General features: G+C 35.3%; 1 protein-coding gene across 4 annotated transcripts in view; it reads right to left on the bottom strand.

Moving 5' to 3' along the window:
- The window catches only part of GDAP2 (ganglioside induced differentiation associated protein 2), a 70673-nt gene that overhangs the window by 10749 nt on the left and 38688 nt on the right, over nucleotides 1–21236 (bottom strand). For all 4 annotated transcript variants that reach the window (XM_046645083.1, XM_046645084.1, XM_046645081.1 and 1 more), the window contains 4 exons: nucleotides 15444–15520; nucleotides 14530–14606; nucleotides 11553–11692; nucleotides 9739–9793 (listed from right to left, as the gene is read on the bottom strand). In XM_046645083.1, coding sequence (XP_046501039.1) covers nucleotides 9739–9793; nucleotides 11553–11692; nucleotides 14530–14606; nucleotides 15444–15520 — 349 coding nt within the window. The remainder of the gene's footprint in view (nucleotides 1–9738; nucleotides 9794–11552; nucleotides 11693–14529; nucleotides 14607–15443; nucleotides 15521–21236) is intronic.

The following is a 21236-nucleotide window of genomic DNA, read 5'->3' on the forward strand; positions in this document are numbered from 1 at the left end:
ATACGTACTTATGAGAAAAGGCATGGAATAACAGACAACACTGAACAAACTTATCTCTATCAGAATCCTATCCAAACTTCCAGACTTTGACAGAGACTCATTATTTCAGACTCCACCATTATTTCTCCCTTATAGCTCTAAACAGATTATCCCCTCTTTTAAATTCATATAACCTTATGTTTAAATTTCATTTATAGCATTAGTATTTCAGTTACTTATGTTCAATTCTATAATTTCCCTAGTACTTGGCAGACAATTACAGAATAATAGTCTAAAGTTTTAGAAGGTACAGACAGAACCATACATCTCGAGTATTTGATAAAGAATGAATGAATAAAGTTAAGGCCTATTTCATAACGATTTTAATGGCTTGGGTCACTACTCTATTTTGGCTCCACTACCAATGACTGGTATAAGGTCTCAAATACTAACATTACCCTCTCCCCTCCCATCTTACCAGGGTTATTTGGGGGAGGAGGAAGACACTTGGCTTTGCTAGAATAGAGTTAATTTAAATCAAACACTTAATTACATACCTCAAATCAGTTTTTTACATCACATTTTTTTAAAGCACATGCTATTATATATCTAATTGACACAAACTTCTGAAAAATAGATTAGTGAAAATTCCAGACTAGGAGCTCTACAACCAGCTACAGAGGTAGCTGGTAAACTACTAAGAGCTTTGGAGAGACCATGGAGATATCAGAGATTCTAGAAAGAACTGAAGAAAATAAGGAGACTGTGTTAGGATGATACAAGAATGTATTAGAAGATACATTTGTGCAAGGAGTTAAACATCTACCGGCCCTCTAATATGTCCATTCTGCACAGTTGTAGATGATTGAGGGTAACAATGATATGGGCATTCCTCTAAAGCGGGCTTAGATTCTGGCAGAAACAGGATTATATGCACAAGAATAACAACTACCTAAGGCAAAATGTAATAAGTACTATGAACGGCCCAAAGAAACACATGAATACCTATTACATGCATGCAGCTGTGATACTTGGAAAAGGTATGGAATTACAGAGCTACAAGAGACTACCCAGGGAATTTCTGTGCCACTGTCTCTTACCTCGGGACCTTTTTACATGCTCTTCTAGTCTTGACATTCTTTTCCTTAATTCTTTGCCTAGTCAATTGCCCTTCGGAGTTCAGATCAGAATTCACCTCAGTGAGGAAGCTTTCTTTGACCACTCTCCACTCAAAGCTGCAAAAGGAGCTTCCTTCTAAGTGTTCCAACATACTGTTTACTCATATTATTGCATAATTAACATTCTGTACTGTATTATCTGATTCTCTAAATAGACTGTAAACTCCCCAATTTGGAGACTGTCTTATTCAATATCATTTCACAGGGTCTAATTAATGCTTAACACATAAAGTAAGGAATTCAGTACGTGTTGAAAGAACTAGCAAATGGAGAAATAAAAGTTTCTGGAATTATTACTTTATTAGGGATGATCTAATATTCCTTCATTTCACAATAAAAATAAATTGTACTTCAATCTGGGCCTCAGTTTCTTCATCTATAAAATGAGCAAGTAAGACTTAAATGATTTTTAAGGTCCCTCTTAATCATACAATTCTATGAAGGGACTCTTGACTATGCTACACCATACTGACGTGGGGGTGGTAGCAGCGGTAAATTCAAAGAAAGTTGGCTTGGGAAGGAACAGGCAGTGGTTTTAGGCAAACGATCTTTGAAAGAGAAACACACTTCTCTGGGGCGTTTTCTCTCATTACCTCCTTTACATCGTCCAGGTATCAGCAAGAGAAAACTACTCAAGTAGACAGAAGTGGAAATGCAGTTAAAAGTTTTCTGTTCACAGAGACTCAAGAGCATTGTCTTCACTTTTCCCCATTTTAGTTTTACATATCTTAGCTTTTAATTTTCAATTATTTATAACACAAATCATAAATATACATTTTTTTTGGTAAACTTGCATTACTCAGTATCTACTATTTTAAAAAACTGAAGAAAATCAAAAATTTGAAAAAGGACTGCTGTGATATTTTGTGAACGTTAGAAATTATTTCATTCAATCATTCACAAACGGAAAGCCAAGAACACAAAATCACAAAACAATATAAACCAGGAAAACATTGTTTGCACACATGTGCACTCAAGTAATCTCCTAGAGCCAGAATCAACAGTGGGTTTAAATTCTACTAGTTTGCATTCTATTAGTAAACTTCAAAGAAGAAAAAGAGCAGTGATTTATACGAGTAGTTAACTTATTATCACAATTTATTTATCCACTTTGGGTGGAGTGGTCTGGAAAAGATCTGAGGAGTATGGAAATCAAAACAGTGTGATTCGATTGCTTTATTATCCCTCGATTTCATCTCCTTATTTTATAACTACGAACACTCCATTTACAGTTTTTGGCTTAATATAAAATAATGGTGGATTTCATTACACATGGGTTTTACTCTCTCAATCCTACCTCATTTCCCCATCCCAAACTATTACAGAAAGTAACATAAATGGTTTTCACTTTATACATCAGGTCTTTAGCCTTTGCCCAACCTGCCATTTGCACTGCTATCTCTCTGAAGCAATTCCAATGGTGTGACAGCCAAGGCTAATGGCTCCAACACTGACATTTCTGGTAATGTTTATCCACTGACGTCACAGGAAGGATAGCTATTTATTGACTCTCTAGTGAGGGGGAGTAGGGGTTAAAGTCAGATCTTAGCAAACACTGGTTACATATTTGCATAAGTCTGGTACAAAGGAACACTCTTCTTACAAGTCTGAATTTGTGAGAAAGGTAAAACAAAAAACGTTTTTTCCATCAAAAAAATTATGAAAATGTTCAAACATTCACTAAAGGTGAAATAATTTTACAGTGAACCAGTATAGCCACCATTCAGACAACTGTTAACATTTCCTTTGTTTTCTTTATCACATACCTAGCCATCCCTCTAACCATCTATTAATCCACCTTACGTTTTTGCTGCATTTCAAAGGATCCTGCAGACATCATTAAATTTTCCCCAAATACGATATTCAGATATTTAACTAGAGTTCAACGTCTGTTCAGTTTGTTATAAATTTACATTTGATGAAATGCACCGATTTCAAGTGCACTTTTGCTGTTTAGACAAATTTAGCACACACTTGTATAAGCAAAACTCCTATTAAGATATAAAACATTTTCAACACCCCAGAAAGTTCCATCATGCTCCTCTTCCCTCATGCCCTTCTCCTCAAAGGCAAACACTGCTTTTTGTTTTTTGTTTTTTTTACCATGGATTAGTTTTGCCTGCTCTAGGATCTCATATAAATGGAATCATACAGTATGACTCTCTTATGTAAGGCTTCTTTCACTCAGCATAATGTTTTTAAGATTATTCCATGCTGTTGTATCAGTAGCAGGTTCTCTTTTATTGCCAAGAAATATTCAGTTACAAGAATATACCAGAGTTTAATATTCGTAAGCCTACTGATGGACACCTGGGCTGTTTCCAGTCTCTGGCTGCTACGCCTAAAGCTGCTATGAACATTCTTGTAGAAGTCTTTCTATGTGCATATGTTTTCATTTCACTTGGGTAAATCTCTAGCAGTGGAACTGCTGGCTCACAGACTAGGGATATATTTAATTTATAAGAAATTGTTATAATTTTTTTCAAAGCAGTTGCACAATTTCACATTCTCACTTATGAGGTAGGAAAATTCAGTTCCTCCACTTCATTGGCAATATTTGGCATTGTCAGTTTTTTAAATTTTAGCATTCTGGTGACAGTGTAGTGCTATCTCATTGCAGTTTTTCAAAAAACAGTAACTAAGATATAACTGACATACAATAAACTGCACATATTTAAAGTATACAGTTTGATAAGTTCTGACATGTATACACTCATGAAACCATCATCACAATCAAGAAAATGAACATACCCACCACTCCCAAAGGTTCTCAGGGCCCTCTGTAACTCTTCCCTCCCACCTCTCCTCCCTGTCCACAGGTAACCACTGCTCTGCTTTCTGCAATTATACATTAGTTTATATTCCCTAGAATTTTATATGAATGAAATCATACAGTATGTACACATTTTTTTGTCTGGCTTCTTTTTCAGTATAATTATTTTGAGACTCATTCATGTTATTGCATATATCAATAGGTCATTCTCTTTTACTGCTTAGTAGTTTCTATTGTATCGATACATCACAGGTTGGTTATCACTTCCTCCAGTGATGGGCATATGGGTTGTTTTTAGTTTTTGTCTATAACAAATAAAGCTGCTATTAGCATTTGTGCACAAGTCTTTGTATGGATATATTTTCATTTGTGTTGGGTAAATACCTAGGAGTGGAATGGCTGGATCACATAGTAGGTATAAGTTTAACTCTTTAAATAAATTGCCCAATTGTGTCCCAAAGATTCTGTAACGTTTTATATTTTGATCAGCACTGTAGGAGAGTTCCAGTTCTTCCACATTCTCACCAATATTTGGTATGGACAGTCTTCTAAATTTTAGCCATAATGATAGCTCATTTTGGTTTAATTTGCACTTTCCTAATGAGTAATCACACTGAACATCTTTTCATGTGCTTATTTGCCATCTGTATATCCTCTGTGGTGAAGCGTCTGCACACATCTTTTGCCCATTTCTAAATTGAGTTGTTTCTTTATTATTGATTTTTGAGATTTCTTCATATATTCTAAAGACAAGTCCTGTATCAGATAAATGCTTTATTAAAAAAGATTTTTCTCTCAGGCTGTGGCTTGTCTTCTCATTCTCTTAATTATTTTTAAAAGGGCAGAAGTTTTAATTTTGATGAAGTCCAATTTCTCTTATGAATCATGTTTTTGGTGGTGTATCTAAAAAAATCTTTGCTTTACTCAAGGTTACAAAGCTTTTTCTCCTTCATTTTCTTCCAGAAGTTTAACAGTTTTACATTTTACATTTAGGTCTTTGATCCATTTTCAGTTAATTTTTGTATGTGATACAAAATATGGGTCAAAGTTCATTTTTTTTGTGTGTGGACATCCAATTGTTCCCGTATGGTTTGTTGAACAGACTATCCTTTTTTCCATGGATCTGACTTTGCACTTTTGTAAACAATCAGTTATCCAGAGCCAGCCCTGATGGCTTAGCAGTTAAAGTTTGGCATGCTCTGCTTCAGCAGCCTAGGTTTGGTTTCCAGGTGTGGAACTACACCACTTGGCTGTCAGTAGCCATGCTATGGTAGTGGCTCACCTAAAACAGGAAGCTTGGCAACAGATGCTAGCTCAGGGTGAATCTTTCCCAGCAAAAAAAAAAAAAGGAAAATCTCTGTAAATCATGTCTATAGATTTACAAAACAGACTAGGAATAAAAAAGAAAAATCAGTTATCTATATATACACGAGTCTAATTTCTGGATTCTCTATTCTGATCCACTGATCTGTCTGTGCTGATACCTCACTGTCTTGAGCACTGTAGCTTTAGAACAAGCTTGGAAAGCAGGGAGTGTTGGTCCTTCAACTTTGTTTTTCTTTTCCAAAGTTGGTTTGGCTATTTTAGATTCTTTGGATTTTGCTACAAAAAAGCTTGCTGAAATTTTGGTTGGGAATGAATTGAATTGATAGATTTAGTAAGAACTGACAATTTACAACATTAAGTCTTCCAATCCACAAATACAGTATATATCTCGATTTATTTAGGACTCCTTTAATTTCTCTCATCAATGTTTTGCAGTATACACCACTTGTACAGTATACAAGTCTTTCACATCTTTTGTCATATTTATCCCTAAGAATTTAATATTTTTGATGCTAGTGAAAATTACATTGCTTTTAAAATTTCAATTTGATTGTCTGCTGTTAATGTATACAACTAATTTTTGAATATTGATCTTAAATCCCGAAACCTTGATAAAACTTACTCATTAGTTCTAGTAGCTTTTCTGAGGATACCATAGGGTTTTCTACATAATCATGTCATCTGTGAATAAAGACAGTTTTATTTACTCCTTTCTAAATCTAGATGCATTTCATTTCTTTTTCTTGCCATATTACACTGTCTAGAACCCCCAGGACAATATTGAATAGAAGTGGGGAATACAGACATTCTTGCAAAGACATACTAAAGACCAAGCTAATTATTCTGTTTGTCTCCAATAAAGAAAAAATTTCAGTAGCTATTGGATGAACAAAAAATAAATGAATGATGAGATTTTGGGAAACAGTCAAGTACTACTTCCTTAAGTGCTATAGAAAGAAAAAATCAGCCACCCATGGAGCATAACAAAATAGTGGGAAAGTTAATAATATACATTATCTGATAAGACCATGTAATCAGAACTTAACTGAACAAAGAGTAGAAAAAGCCCTTCATGTGACTGTTCTCACACTATACTTCTGTTGTTGCTTCCTTAGCTTGGCCAAGCAGTGTTCCCATAAGCATTTAATTAGCACTTACTGTGCTGTTCTAACACGGAGGGACCAAATGGAAATTTGCAAGTTTTAAAAGAATTACTTAAAATACTTCATGCAAATTTTAAAAATGGTATTTGGAAGAGAAACTCAACAATTCTCTAACAATGAGCAATCCCAAAGTGGAAAACATTCTCTCACTGATGTCTTCATTCATCTCTTAATTATGAAGCATAACAAGGATTTTACACTACTTATCTTACTTAATTTCTCTACAGTGTTTTAAAATAATGACTATTTCTACTGTCTTTGATGTTTTCCCATCCAGTGGCTCCCACAGCATTAGCCAATCTTGGTTCTCCTGCTGATTTTTAGATTACTTCTTCTTGGTCTCCTTCCCTGATCTCAGGGCTGTGTCTTTAGTTGTCCTCTTTGTTCTACGTCTCTCTGTGATTTTATTCATTAACACATTTAAAGAGTTAAAGCTCTATTTACTTAATGGTGACTCAAATTTATATCCTAAACAATGATCCCTACATCTTATGACACCTGGGAGTCATGATGACACAGTCCTTTCTCTCACCCCTACTCATCTAATGAATCACTAAATCCTGGGTTGTTATGCCCAGATAAGTCAGTTTTTCTCCAAACCCCACTGATATATTCAGATTTTTTTTTTTTTTTTTTTGCCTAAAACAGGGCAGGCAAACTTTTGCAAAGGTCCCTATTGTAAATATTTTAGGCTTCTTATATCAACATTGTAAGAAAATTTCACTAGACAGGCCTGAAGGCACTAGGAACAGTGCTATACTGGAGGCAGCATAATGTGAATATTGATTAGGAGGAAGCTGTATCCTTTCAGGTAAAAGATGATGGTAGGATGAACTAAAGTAGGGGCAGTGGGACTAAAGACACAGGCATGGATTTGGACAATAGTAAGCACACAGAATTGACGCAATATGGTGAGAGGTGAGGTAGAGAAGGGATCCAAGGATGCCTCCCTGTTTTCTGGGTAGGCAGTGGTCCCATTTACTGAGATAGGGAATATAAAAAGCAGTTTGGGAGCGAGTGGGGAGGAAGACACAAGTAGTTCTGTTTTAAAAATGTTGAACTTCTGGGGTCTGTAAGACATCTAAGTGAAGATATCTAGCAGTTTAACATGCAGGTCTAAACACAGGAATGATGATAATGATGACAATGAAGACAGTTAACATTTACCGAGTGTTTATTATATGTTAGGTAATGTTTTAAGCATCTTACATGTATTAACTCATTTCATTCTTCCAACAGCCCTACAAGGTAGCTACTATTATTATTCCCATTTTATAGAAAATGAAATTAAGCACAGAGAGGTTAGATAACTTGCCTGAGATGACAAGTTGGTAATTGGAGGAGTTGGGAAGAGAACCTAAATTACCTGAATCTCAAACCCATACTTTTAAACATTAGGCTTTACTACCTCCCCAGACACATATTTGGGCATTGCATACATTCTGGAGAGTTGTTGAAGACACAGGAATGAAAATAGCTACAGAATGAAAGAAGAGGGCAGAGGATTTGGGAATCCTAGCACTCAAAGGATGAGCACAGAAAGAGGGGACTGCAAAGGAGACTGAGGAGTATCTAGAAGCAGGAGAAAAACTAGGCAAGGTAAGTGTCAGAGAAGCCAAGACACAGTGTTTCAAGGAAGAAGTGATCAACTGCGTTTAAGGCTGTAGGGAAAACAGGTCATAAAAAGACAGAAAAGTGTCTGCTGGATTTAGTAACACAGAGATTATTAGTGATTTTGGTGTGAGCAGTTTTAGTTGCTATAGTCAAAGTAATTTAAGGCGTATAAAAAATGGAGATGGTGAGCACAGAACATAGATTACACTAAAAAAAATCTGGTTGTAAAGGGCAGAAGTGGAAGCTTTAGCATGTTTAAAAGTTGAAGAGTTAAATCTGGAAAAATGGGAGAGGAGAAAGGATAATTGCCGCAGAGAGGTTCCTGAGGAAATGGAAATACACTGTGTAGTTAAGAGTGCAGGCTCTAGACTAAAATGCCTGGATTCAAATCTACCCTTTGCTACTTATTAGTTGCCTATCTTAGAAAAGTTATTTAATCTCCCTAAGCATTAATTTCATTGTCTGTAAAATGGGAATAATACTACTGTCTAAGTCATAGATATATTATAAGGGTTAAATGAGATAATGCATGGAAGAACTGGCACATAGTAAATGCTGAGAAAACATTAGCTATTGTTATTACTATGGGATCCAGAGCACAAGTAGAGACTGCCCTTCATTAAGAAGAAACACATTTTTGTCACAGAGAAAAAGGAGGCAATGATAGGAATACATGGCAGGTAAGTTTGGGGTGGGAAGGAAAAGACAGGGACTTCCTTATTGATGTTTTCTACGTTCTTGGTTAAGAACAAGGCAAGGCCGTTTGTTGGAGTGAGGAGCTGCTGGGGGAACAGGAGAGCAGAGAACCCTGCTGGGAAGTGGTCCAGTGAAATATCAAAAGACCTCTACCAGTGAAAGCCCCATGAGTCTGCGGAGGAGCCCAAATTCACACAGCTCCCTGATTTCTCCATCAGTGCTCAGCAACTCAGATACGGAAGGGAAGAAAGCAGAATGATGGAATATCTCCAAATCAGGTTTTGATGGGCAAGTGTGATGAAAGGATGAGAAGTCATAGGGTATTTTAGGCATTAACAAGAGTGATTGAAGTGATGGAACACGAATTTCAGGTTGGACAGGAAAGAAAATAAAAACAAAAAAAAGATGACATTTTCAGAAAAAGTAAAAGGACCAAAGGACTAGATGTCTTGATGTAGTCAAGATGTAGGATTAGATATGAGGGATATAACTGTGAGCAAAATAGCTATAGTCTAGCTCTCACGGATCTTGCAGGCTGACATATAAGGTAGAAAATTAAACAAGTAATCAGAATTAAAAATAAAATGATGATAGAAGACTATGAAATCTTAAGGGGGTACAATGTAGGAGTACCTACTAGTTGCAGGATTGGTCAGGGAAGGTTTTCTATAGAAAGTAATTGTTAAGCTGAGATCTGAAGGACAAACAGGAGTTAGCCATGAGCAGAGGAGGGAAAAGATATTCTGTACCAACAGCATGAGCAAAGCCCGGATGAACAATGAGCACAAAGAGGCTAGGACTGAGAGGCTAACAGCTTGTAACGGTTGCCTACAAAGATACTGGAGTTACATCAAAACATTATAACCCCAACACGAGATTACTTAAAAAGGAAGGGTAAACAAAAAAATAAGCAGTCACAATGGTGAAAGCAAGAATTAAGATGTTGAAGTATATTTTAACATGCTGTGCACTTAAGTTCAAGATTTAGCTGAAAAGAACAATACTGTACCTTTGAACGAAATGTTGGATGAACAAAATAAACAGCCTTCAAATTCCTCTTGTACCTGATTCAAAATAAAAGAGTATCGGTTTACGTCACGCCTAAAACCAGTCACCATTATGGACAATCAATTCTTTGCTTGTGTATATAAATACATTCACAGAGGAAAAAAAAATTCTTGTAATCAGCTCTAGTTTACATATTGAATTTTAGGTGAAATGTCAAAAATAACTTGGAGAACATTTTATTATTTAAAATACCTGTTTTATAGGAGATAATAAGTGTTTCTCTTGGCTGTGATAGAACCACCTACCAGTAGAACAAAGTAAAATTATATTTAACAAAAAAATGTATTGTATACCACTTTTTTATATGACGCTAGAGTCTCTGGGATCAGGTTATGAATTAAACAACAGTAAATCACTTAAAATTATAGCAAAAATTAGAAACTGAAAGTTTCAATGGTCATATTACAATAATAAATACAGAGTTTACTATGTCCCAGAAATTGTACAAGGCTGTAGACTTAATTCTCATAACAATTCTATGAGCTGAGTACTAACATTGTCTCTATTTTAACCTTCCCAAAGTCCCCCAGCTATCAAGTGGTAGAGCCATAAATTGAACGTAGGCAATATGGCTCCAGAATCCTGCTCTTATCCACTATTCTACTCTCTCCAGATGTGACTGAAATTATTTCAACAGCCTATTAGTCACTACTGGGTCACATAAGGTTAATTGGAGAGGACCTCAGAGAAATAATACAAACTCTTCATTTCACAGTTGAGGCCTGTTCAAAGTTAAAGAGCTGGTTAGTGGTAGAGGCAGAATTACAGTGGAGTGAAGCTTCCTTACACTTATAACCCACATTTGGAGCAAGCTAAAAAGGTATCTACTAGGTAATAAGAACTTTAATATTCCTAATTAAGAAGAGATTTAATGGGAAGAGAGAAAGATAGTTGGAAATTTATGGTAATTTGTCTTCTTTGTAAACTAATTGTAATACCGATTTTTCAATGCAATCCATAAAGATAATGTGATGCTACCAATAACAAAACAGCTACCATGAGGACAGAGTGCTACTTTTGCTTAGGAAACCTATTAATGAGAAAAAAATTTAAAGTAGAACATTTTATCTTTGCTGTGGGGGGTGGGGGGGTGTCATATATACTCCGGTTAAAATTTTCATTATCCCTTCAAGGGAAGTATGGTTTAATGAAAGTAATTTTCTGGCTCCAACTTGGTAGCCTGGGTTCAAGTCCAAGTTCTGCATTTACTGTTGTGAGACCTTGGGCAGTATAGTTCACCTTTCTGAATGTCCACATTTTCCCTTCTTTCAAATGTAGACGATATCTACATTTATCTATCTACAGATAGGACAAAGTAAATTCATATTTGACAAACTTATTGTGTGCCACTTTTTAATATGACACTAGAATCTGTGGGATCAGATTATGAATCAACAAACTCATGGGTCACTAGATCAAATGAAATAATGTTAACAAATATATTTTGATAAGTGTAACACATCTTATAAACCGAAGGTAGTATTTTTGTTATTTTATGTACAAAGATTGATAAAATGACCCCAAACCTTTTTCAAGGTGTTTAAAACCAGGAAAAAGTTTACATATGAACTTACTTAAATGCAAAATAAGCTGCAGTTAAGGAGGGTCTCCTATTATTAAAATACTTATGCATGATAAATATCTTTGTTACATGAAATATCCTTTCAAAGAATACATAGCAATGTTTGCTATTGCTTAATATTAAGAGAGAAAGAAGCTATTTCCCCCCCTTCATAATCTATAAAAATAACTAACTTGACATCAACAACGTCGTAGAGTTTCTTCAGGAAGTCAGAGTCCAGGTGATTGTATTCGCTGGTCAGTGTATGAAAATATACTAATACATATTCCTTCACAGCAATGTGATCCATTACATGGATAAAATATAAGAGAGCCTAGGAGAAAAAGAGGAGCAAAGGTAAAGATGATTTTGCATGGTAGTCTACTTCACAGAGGCCAAGAGATAGGAAAAACTCAGATGATTTATCTAATCTATGCCCTGGGTACTGCAGATGGACATCTCAGACCAATAAGTTCAATTCTCTATAAAAGATCTTCAGGGGCCAGCCCTGTGGTTAAGTTCGTGCACTCTGCTTTGGCGGCCCAAGGTTTCGCCAGTTCGGATCCTGGGCAAGGACCTAGCACCGCTCATCAAGCCATGCTGAGGCAGTGTCGCACGAAGCAGAACTAGAAGGACCTATGACTAGAATATACAACTATGTACTGGGGGGCTTTGGGGAGAAGAAGCAGCAGCAAAAAAAACATCTCCAGGAAGGTCAATCATGCCAGTGTTTAATACTTTTTATAAATGCTACAGTAGGATCCCTTTTTGCCATGTTCTAAGTGATGGAGAACAATCAGTCCCCAGCCTCTCAAATAACTCTTCATATACTCAAGAGTTCTTTGGTCAACTACCAGGTTCTCCCTCCCTAGGATAATGATATCAAAATCATTATAAGTAGAATTTCTAGACTTTTAATTATTCTTGAAGTTTCTGCTTGAATTCAATGAAAGCCTTTGCAGTCTCTACTGAGATAAAGACTCATGGCTCTCATGGAATGAAGAATTACTATAAAAGGTCATTATAAGTGATGCCTTACATGGTTCATTTTGAGGGGTAATTTTCTTGGCATCTTTAATGTTGATCTGAATGAGGAAAATGAGAACAGATTTAGTCAGCCGAGAGTAATGGGCTGGGTAGCATTTCTAGGGCTCTGAAAGACTCAAATTCAATTTGACCCAGACTGGTTAGAGAAATATTCCATTACAAGAAGGATGAAATTTAAGAGAAACATTAAACACAAAGCAGAGATACAATATGGGCCGGGCCAGTGTGATCCAGTGGTGAAGCCAAACACAGTGACAAAGAGGAAGATAAGAGATAACAACTGAAGGATTACTATCAAACAGGCTGTTGCCTAATTCCTCCTCAGGGGGGTCCTTGGCATCAATAGCGGGATTAACATGGATTAGGATCCAACTGCTGCCAGGGCAGACAGAGAAGGGCACTAAGAAAACACAGTGTCTTTCCAGTTGCTACCTGGTTTGGACTTCACAATATAGTTCATTATTTTATATTAAATGATATATCATGAATACCCAAAACACCATGAAAGTGCACACCAAAATCAAATGCTGTGATTTGTTTTTATTGGTATCAATCACATTATTAATGAGGAGAAGGTCATACGGACTATTAATAACACAAAACAAATGAACACAAATAGAAAGTAACGATATAATTCGTATCACTTGAGTTTTTCGTGTGTGTGTGTGTGTGTATCTTTATTATTATTTTTGCTCTTAGCAGATTGCTTCTGGTTCTCTGTCTATCCACTCTCCACGGCCTCCCCAGGGCAATTAAGATACTCATTTTCAGCTTCAACTTCCCCATTTTTAACTTAAATTTTTTTTCATTATAAAGAAATATAGCCACATGACAGAAAAATATAGAAAACAAATTCTCCCCAAAACCATGAAATCTGTTTTGAGATATTTACTTCCAGTTTTTACCTTTCTGCTTAAAAACAAACAAAAATTAAGGTCAGTGTATATACAATTTAATGTATCATGTTTTCTCCAATTGATACATCATAAACCATTCTCTATAGTACATGCCTCTACAACCATAATTTTTAAGGGTGACAGAACATTCCACTTGTGGATGCATAATAATCACCTATTAGGAATTTAAGTTACAATTTTGTGTTACAAATGAGCCTGTGAGTAACATGCTAGGGCCAGTGCTTTCACAATTTCTTTTACCCAAACACCAGTGACCAGGAGTCTAAGGACTTACCCAGAAGCAATTATCTGCTTGCACTACTGTTTTACCTTAAAATTCCGTGTCATTTTTACACTTTTAAGTACGTAATTTTTTTACTATGGTTAAGAATCACTGATTAGTTAAGGTGATTCTCCTCCTTTGTAGTCAGTTTCTAATAAAACTGATGTTCTAGGAAGATCTTCACATTTATCCCGTGGATTCACTTGTCTCTTGCCTGAGTATTACATTTTGGGTAGTTTCAGGGCCTATAGCTACTTTCACACTTCAGATTATTTCCTTAGTAAAAGTTCTCAGGAATGGAATTACTGAGTCAATGGATGTAACCATTTTTATAGTTTCAATTCATCTTTGATGACAATGATTATTATTTAAAAGTTCTGGCTAATTCCGAAGGTGAAAAAAGATATCTCATTTTAATTCACTTTTTTGGGACTACTAATCAGCTTGAATATTTTCTTATTTGTATTTACCAGTAACACCATTTCTTCTTTTATGAATCATCTAGTTCTGTCCTTTGTCTCCAAATGAAGGGATTATGGACTCATGACATCTCGGGTTAACTACATCTCTGGTTTCTTCTCTTCAGATAGATACTCAAGAGTAAATTTTTCTTTTTTCAAGAAAGGCAGAATTTGATTGTTAGTACAATTATAACACAGAATGATTCCAACCAAAACTTGCCAGTTACGTCATATCCTAAACAAAGCAGCTGTGTTTTTGGAGATCATATTATGGCATTCCAGTATTGCTGCTTCTCCTATAGAGCAAAACCGAACCCTTAACTTACGGAAATGATACGAGCTGACTTGCAGAACTAGGACTCCTGCTCTGCCAGAGATATACGATTCTGCCTCATCTCATATTCCAAGCCCTGATTCCAAATTCATATCCTACTTATTTTTTAAATCAACATTACTTGTCAAACAGAGCCTTTTTAGGGCTTACCTTGTCCATATCTATTAACGTTACAGGAATGTTTCTTCCAACTACCACCATCACTGTGCGACCACAGTTATCGACACCTACAAACAAGAAAAATAATCAGCACCCAGAAACTTTATTCCAAGAGTCTGATTGGTCCTGGGCACTGACCTTACAAAAATATTCTACACAAATGCAAAAGATTGAAAACCAGGAACACAAATTTTTCAAATTTCATCTTCAGATTTCTTTTACTATGTGGAAAACAACACTTTTTTTTCCTTCTAGCTTCATGAGGTTTTGGTGACTGTCCTTAGTTTTACGATAAGGCCTCTTACAGGTTTTAAATCAGAGACAGGCAAAGGTATGGTTTCAGGGCAAAGATCTTTTTATAACAGCTTTTTGTTCAAGCTTACTACAACTTTTAATAACATTAGCAATCCTAGAAAAACTAAATGAAATTCAAATCTGAAAAATTAACAAGTACTGTCTGAAAAAGAAATATAATGGAGAAAGTGGGAATCTGAGAACTTTCACTGTTACATATTTATGTCATAAATGCCATGTCATTATGTCATGTGTCATTATATCATAACACCATATGACATATATGTCACCATTATATATTTACGTAAGGTTTGAATTTTGTATAGCAAGTACATGGTATTTTTAAAAGCAGAAAAAAAATTTAAAAGATAAGAAAAAGGACATTAAGAAGAAATGAAGCAGGCCAATGTAGAACTACAAGTTGAAAATTTTATAGGTTGAAATATTCTTTTTAACATCTCGACGATGAGCAAAAACTATCTTCATTAGCACAACAACATTTTATTCATAGATAAAATGGACAAAAATCAGAGAAAAATGAAGTCTCTAATAGCATGCAAGGTAAGCTCCTTAATTAGTAAGAGAATAAGTTATCATATCTTTAAGCTCACCTGTTTGGTATAAGGCTTTTAGAGAAGCAATATCAGACAGATCCTCAGATCTTGCTTGACATAACCAGCGATTATAACTAGAGAAATAAAGGATACAATTATTATAATAAACCTTTATAAACTAAATTTACAAACTAGACCTGTTTTTATCTTTCCCTGTTCCTAAAGAATAATGTTTTATTGTAAAGTGGAAGGAGTTAAAGAGGCTGTTACACAATGCACAGTCTCTACTACGTGTTATCGATAAAGTAAACACGAGTTACTGAGAAAGGAATGTGTTCATATTACATGATTAAAAAATCTTATGATCACATGAAGACTACTCATATAAATGGCAAAGATACCAAGTACTCAAACTACCATTTTCTTTTTTTTTAAAGATTGGCAGCTGAGCTAACATCTGTTGCCAATCTTCTTTTTCTTCTTCTCCCCGAAGCCCCGCAGTACACAGTTGTATATTATAGGTGTGGTCCTTCTGGTTGTGCTGGCTGCCTCAGCATGACCTGATGAGCGGTGCCATGTCTATGCCCAGGATCTGAACAGGCGAAACCCTGGGCCACTGGAGTAGAGTGCATGAACTTAACCACTCACCCACAGGGCCGGCCCCTACCATTGTTTTTAAATACTATTATTTTCCTTTACCAAGAAAAATGCAAATAGAGAAAAGTCTAAAGCAACAGTAATTCTCAAAAACAGATGTTCATTCAAAAAAGACTTACTGATGGTTTACTATATGATAGGAATTGAGAATGATACAGTGAATGGACAATAGTCAGTACCCTCAAGGAGTTTACTTTCGGAAGGAAAACAGGTAAGTGTACATGTTATGTGGGACCACAAAGAAACTAGGTAATTTTATCTGGGATGTCCAGGTTTATTTAAAGATTGGCTAATCAAACCAGTTGTACTGATACACCATATACCAGATCACAGGGACTGTAGTCTGGCTTTGGCTAAGAGGATATTCAAGCTGGAAGAGATGTTGAAGACGTCAAAGAAGGGAAATGATCTACAAAAGGCCAAGTTAATCTTAGAGTTTCCAGCCAATTAATGGCAGAGTTGAATCTGAAGCTGCACTCAGGTCTCCAGATTTCTGGAGAGGTCAGTACTTTTTCTACTATTGCATACTGCTTTCTTAAAATTCAAAGTGCCACCTACTTGACTGTGAAAAAAGCTTTCAAGGTACCTAAATGTACGCAGTGCAACTCTGAAGTATCTAGGTCACATATGGCAACATCCCATAACACAAAAAATGTAAACCAGGAGAGGGGAGACTTGGGTTCTGATCTTCTCATTTTCTGTGCAACCTTAATAAAGTTGTTTCACCTCTATGTGAGGTCCAAAGAGTTTCCTCATCTGCAAAACAGTGTTTATGTAGGACACTTTTCAGCTATAAAGTACAATAACACAACTAAGGATATTTAATAGGAAGTCTATTACATATTGATGATAATCAACAAGTGATATGCCTGCTAGTTTCACAGGAATTGTTATTGCTTGTGAAAAACACACTTGGTATTGCACAGTGCTATAGTTTGCCTTTTTAAATGTGGAAACTTGCCTACCTATGCAAATCGAAAGTCAAAGACAATAGCTTTTAATTTTGGTAAAGATATAATTTGCAAGTCAAGAAAAGACCACTGGTTATTGTAGTTCTCCCTATTCATATGCACTATTCCATATTTTCACACAGAGTCATTTTCTAGTTTATTTACACTAAATCCCCAATGGTACTGTTTTCTAATTGTTTTAAGGTTAAGCCACCTCCACAATGAGACTAAAGAGAATAATATATCTTAAATCTCGTATGAGCACCACAGATCCTAGCACAAAACCTGTAACAGGAATTCAGTAAATACCTGTTAATTTCTATACTACTCTATTCACGTATTTTTTAGCTCATTTTTTAAAGATTTATTGCATAAATGCAATGCCTGCATCATAACAGCGACTCAAGTCCTTGTTGTATTAAATAATAAACATGAGTATTATTCAAGGCATTTTGGGGCCTGAGAAGAATAATAAAACGCCATTGGCTTCAAAGAGTTTAAAGTATATATATGAGACAGACACATGAAAAACACAAGTAACTTTGTAATGAGACAGAATGAGACAAGCAACGTAACAGATGTCCAAATACGCTATCCGTCAAGTATGTATGCTGAGGGGGGACTGGTGGGGTCGGGGTGGTAGTGGAGCGAGGGAGAGTGAAGGGAAGGTGCAGACCTGTTTTAGAACTAACTGCTCCCTTCTTTGTACCACGAAGACTAGCACAAGGCTTCACCCAGTTATTGCAATGTCGGCTTCCGCTCTGTTAGACCACAAGATAGGGAATATGTCTTACTTGTTTCTATATTTCCAGAAAATCTCTAGGGTAGTTCCTGATACTCAGTAATTCTGTGTTCAATAAACTCTGAAAAAAAAATTTTTTTAACTGGAACTCAGGTGCACAAAACAGAATTAATCACCATTGGTTTAAAACACTTTCATCACTGGTACACGCATGATTCTCTTTAAAAATCTGGTTGTCTAATTAGTTATTTTTAGTGAAGTAATAAGCACTTCAGAACCTACCACCCAAAACAAGTTAGTACCCTCACAACAAACATGGTCACTCCCCTCCAATTCCAGCCTCTGCCTCTCTCTACCCATCATCTGGAATCTCAGGTTGATCTTTTTCTTGCTTTCTTCTTTATACCATTCTAATTCATCTGTATGTATTCCTTAAAAAATTATTGGTTGTTTTTAACTATTCAAAAAAGAAAAGTTTATCATGCTGTAGCAACCTTTTGGGTGTTACCTTTTTGACTTATTATATTGCTAAGATTCACCTATATTATTGGATGTCAACACTGTTCATTCATTTTGACTACTATGTATAATGTATTTATACTATAGGAAAACTATAGCTTTTTTCATCCACTCTCATATTCATGGGCACTTGTGCTATTTTCAGTTTTTGCTACCATGAATAGTGCCACGATTAACTTATTTTACATGTCTCCTGGTATTTGTCTGCATGATTTCTCTTGGGTAGATACCTAGAAGTGGAAGTGCTAGGTTATACGGTATGTTCAGTTTTAGGAGAAAAGGCCAAACCTCTTCCAAAGTGTTGCTAACAATTTATACTTCTACAAGCAATAAATAGGAGATCCTGTGAATCCACATCGTCTTCAACACTTGGTATTAGCAGATGTTTTAACTTTTACCAATCAACTAGGTTTGAAACGGCATCTCATTTCTGTCACTAATGATGTTGAGACCCTGTTAATGTTTACTGGCCGTGTTTTCCTCTTCTGGGAGATGCCTGTTCATACTGTATGTCCACTTTTCTATTGGGCTGTTTGTTCTTTTGTCACTTATTTGTAGGGGTTCTTTATATTCTTGATACTAATCATTTGCCAGTTGTGTGTACTATGGTACTCCCATTCTGTAACTTGCTGTTCACATAAGCTTCACTGCTCCACATTCTAAAGTTCTTAATTTTAATATAGTCAAAACTATTTTTTCTCTTTATGCTTTTTATATCTTCTTTAAGAAACCTGTCCTTTCTTCAAGGTATGAAAGATACTAACCTATAACTTTTATGAGTTTTTTTTTTTTAATTTAAGTCCTTAGTCTGTCTAAATCAATTTTAGTGCATGGTGTGAACTCAGAAATAGTATAAACTCTAAATTTTTTATCCCTGATGTGTGATTAACAATTTGAGATCCCAGGATAGACTTGGTTGGCAAAATCCATATGAACATGTTTATGGGGAGAGAGTTTATAGCTCACATCAGATTCTTAAAGGCTTTATGATTCAAAAAAGGTTCAGAATCACCACTAAGACACTGGTGCTGTCCCAGTTTCTAAGGACCTTGAGATGAATTCCAATACAACAATTCATGACTGCAATTTCACCTGGTTTCTTCTTTATTCTAATTTAGTCTTCTCCATTCCCACTATAGATTGCCTACATTTAATCTGATTATGTAGTTACATTTTCTCTTTTTTTAAATCAGTATTTGGGAGGAGGGAATAAAAGCAAAAGATATTATTAGCTTTATCTCCTCATGCAATAGAGAAACAATGCTTTTCTTGTTTTCCTCATTTATTCAAAGAATGTTTTAAATTTTCCACTATATCTTATAAACTGCACCTCATTTTTTGTTGTAGTTTCTGTGTTTTATTCCAGTAAAGACATGCAATCTTTCATTTCAATCCACCAATCAAAACAAAAGCTAAAAAAGGAAAATTTCAACTCAAAATGGTTTCTTGTTTTTCTAGAGCTTATTCTAAATAAACAAATTTCTATTACTTGATGTGTGAAATATAATAATCATAGGTAAACAGTCGCACAAAAATGTCATAAACTCAGCAAAAGTAGCAACTACAGTGCTCTAAAAACAGAAATACTGAATAGGTAATTTCTCAATAGGTTGCAATCAACTCAGGTTGGATGTTGTCCTCACAAAGCTAACATACGGCAATTTCTTCCAGTTAATCAATTACCAACCACCTGCAAGCCAAACATTAAATGAAGAAAATTTAAGCTAAATTACTCTTAAAAGACCAATAACTAACCCGTTTGTATACAACCAATTGCCCGGGAATAATTTTGGCTTTGGAATTAACAGAAACTTTTCCTGACTTCGTGCAACTGCCCCACACTGGCCTTGGTTAAGACCCTTGTTATATAACCTTATTGCACCCTGTAACTTAAATGAATTATTCAAATCAGAATTAGTTTAACATTTCTCTCCTCTGCAAGACCCTAAGCTGCATGAGGAGCTCCATGAGAGAGCTGTATCTGTCTTGCGTATCACTTTATTACATTTGTAGCACAACACCTGGCACATGAGTAAGGGCTCAATAAATACTTAATAATGAATAAGATAAAGTTTTTACTGTGAAAAATGACATAAGAGTTAAAGGCAACTGGATCTTAAGCCAACCAAAGAACACTAATGAAAAATAAAAAAAGTGACTGCAAAATAATTTTAAGAGTTTTAAAAACTATAACTTTGAAAAAGAATATCTAGTTTGCTTCCTAATCTTTGCAAGCAAGCCAACTTCTATCTTATGATACACCCAAATCAGTGTCACAACTGGATAGACCTGGAAATATTAATCAAGAATTTAACATGCCCAATTTTTTTAGATGTTAAAAGGAATTATTACAAAGAGATACTGATGTGGCAAGGCAATGCTATGAAAGGAATGATCTAATCCTACAGCCAATCCATGTAATCTTTAATTTTGTTACTGATGGAAGAATTGAAGCCTTTCAAAAAGAGATATTACTAACTAAAGACCGACTTACTTCAAGATAAAAACATTTATCATTTGCTTAACCTGATCAACTAATATAGTCAACAGAAACCAAATTCAATATGTATAAATAAAAACCTGACTTAAAAAGAGTAAGAGAAATTTTTAAAACTACAACTTGCAATCTTAAACATTCAGCATGAGGCAGAGTACACACGTGACTTACAGCTCTGTAATATCATAAACACCTAAACAATTGGTCACCAATTCTCAAACTTCTCGGTCTCAGGACCCTTGCATGTTTTTAGAAATTATTGTGGACCCTAAAGACTTTTTGTTTATGTCAGTTCTATCTATCAATATTTACCATATTAGAAATAAAAACAGAAAACAATTTTACATAATTAATTAAAAAACAATAAAAAACCTATTACATGAACATTAAGTTTTTATGAAAAAAGCTACATTTAGGGAGAAGAGTCACACACTCACATTTTTGCAAATCTCTTAAATTTCTGCTAGATTCTCACATCTCCTTCT

The sequence above is a fragment of the Equus quagga genome, chromosome 18 (genome assembly GCF_021613505.1).
Source record: "Equus quagga isolate Etosha38 chromosome 18, UCLA_HA_Equagga_1.0, whole genome shotgun sequence".
Lineage (NCBI taxonomy): Eukaryota > Metazoa > Chordata > Mammalia > Perissodactyla > Equidae > Equus > Equus quagga.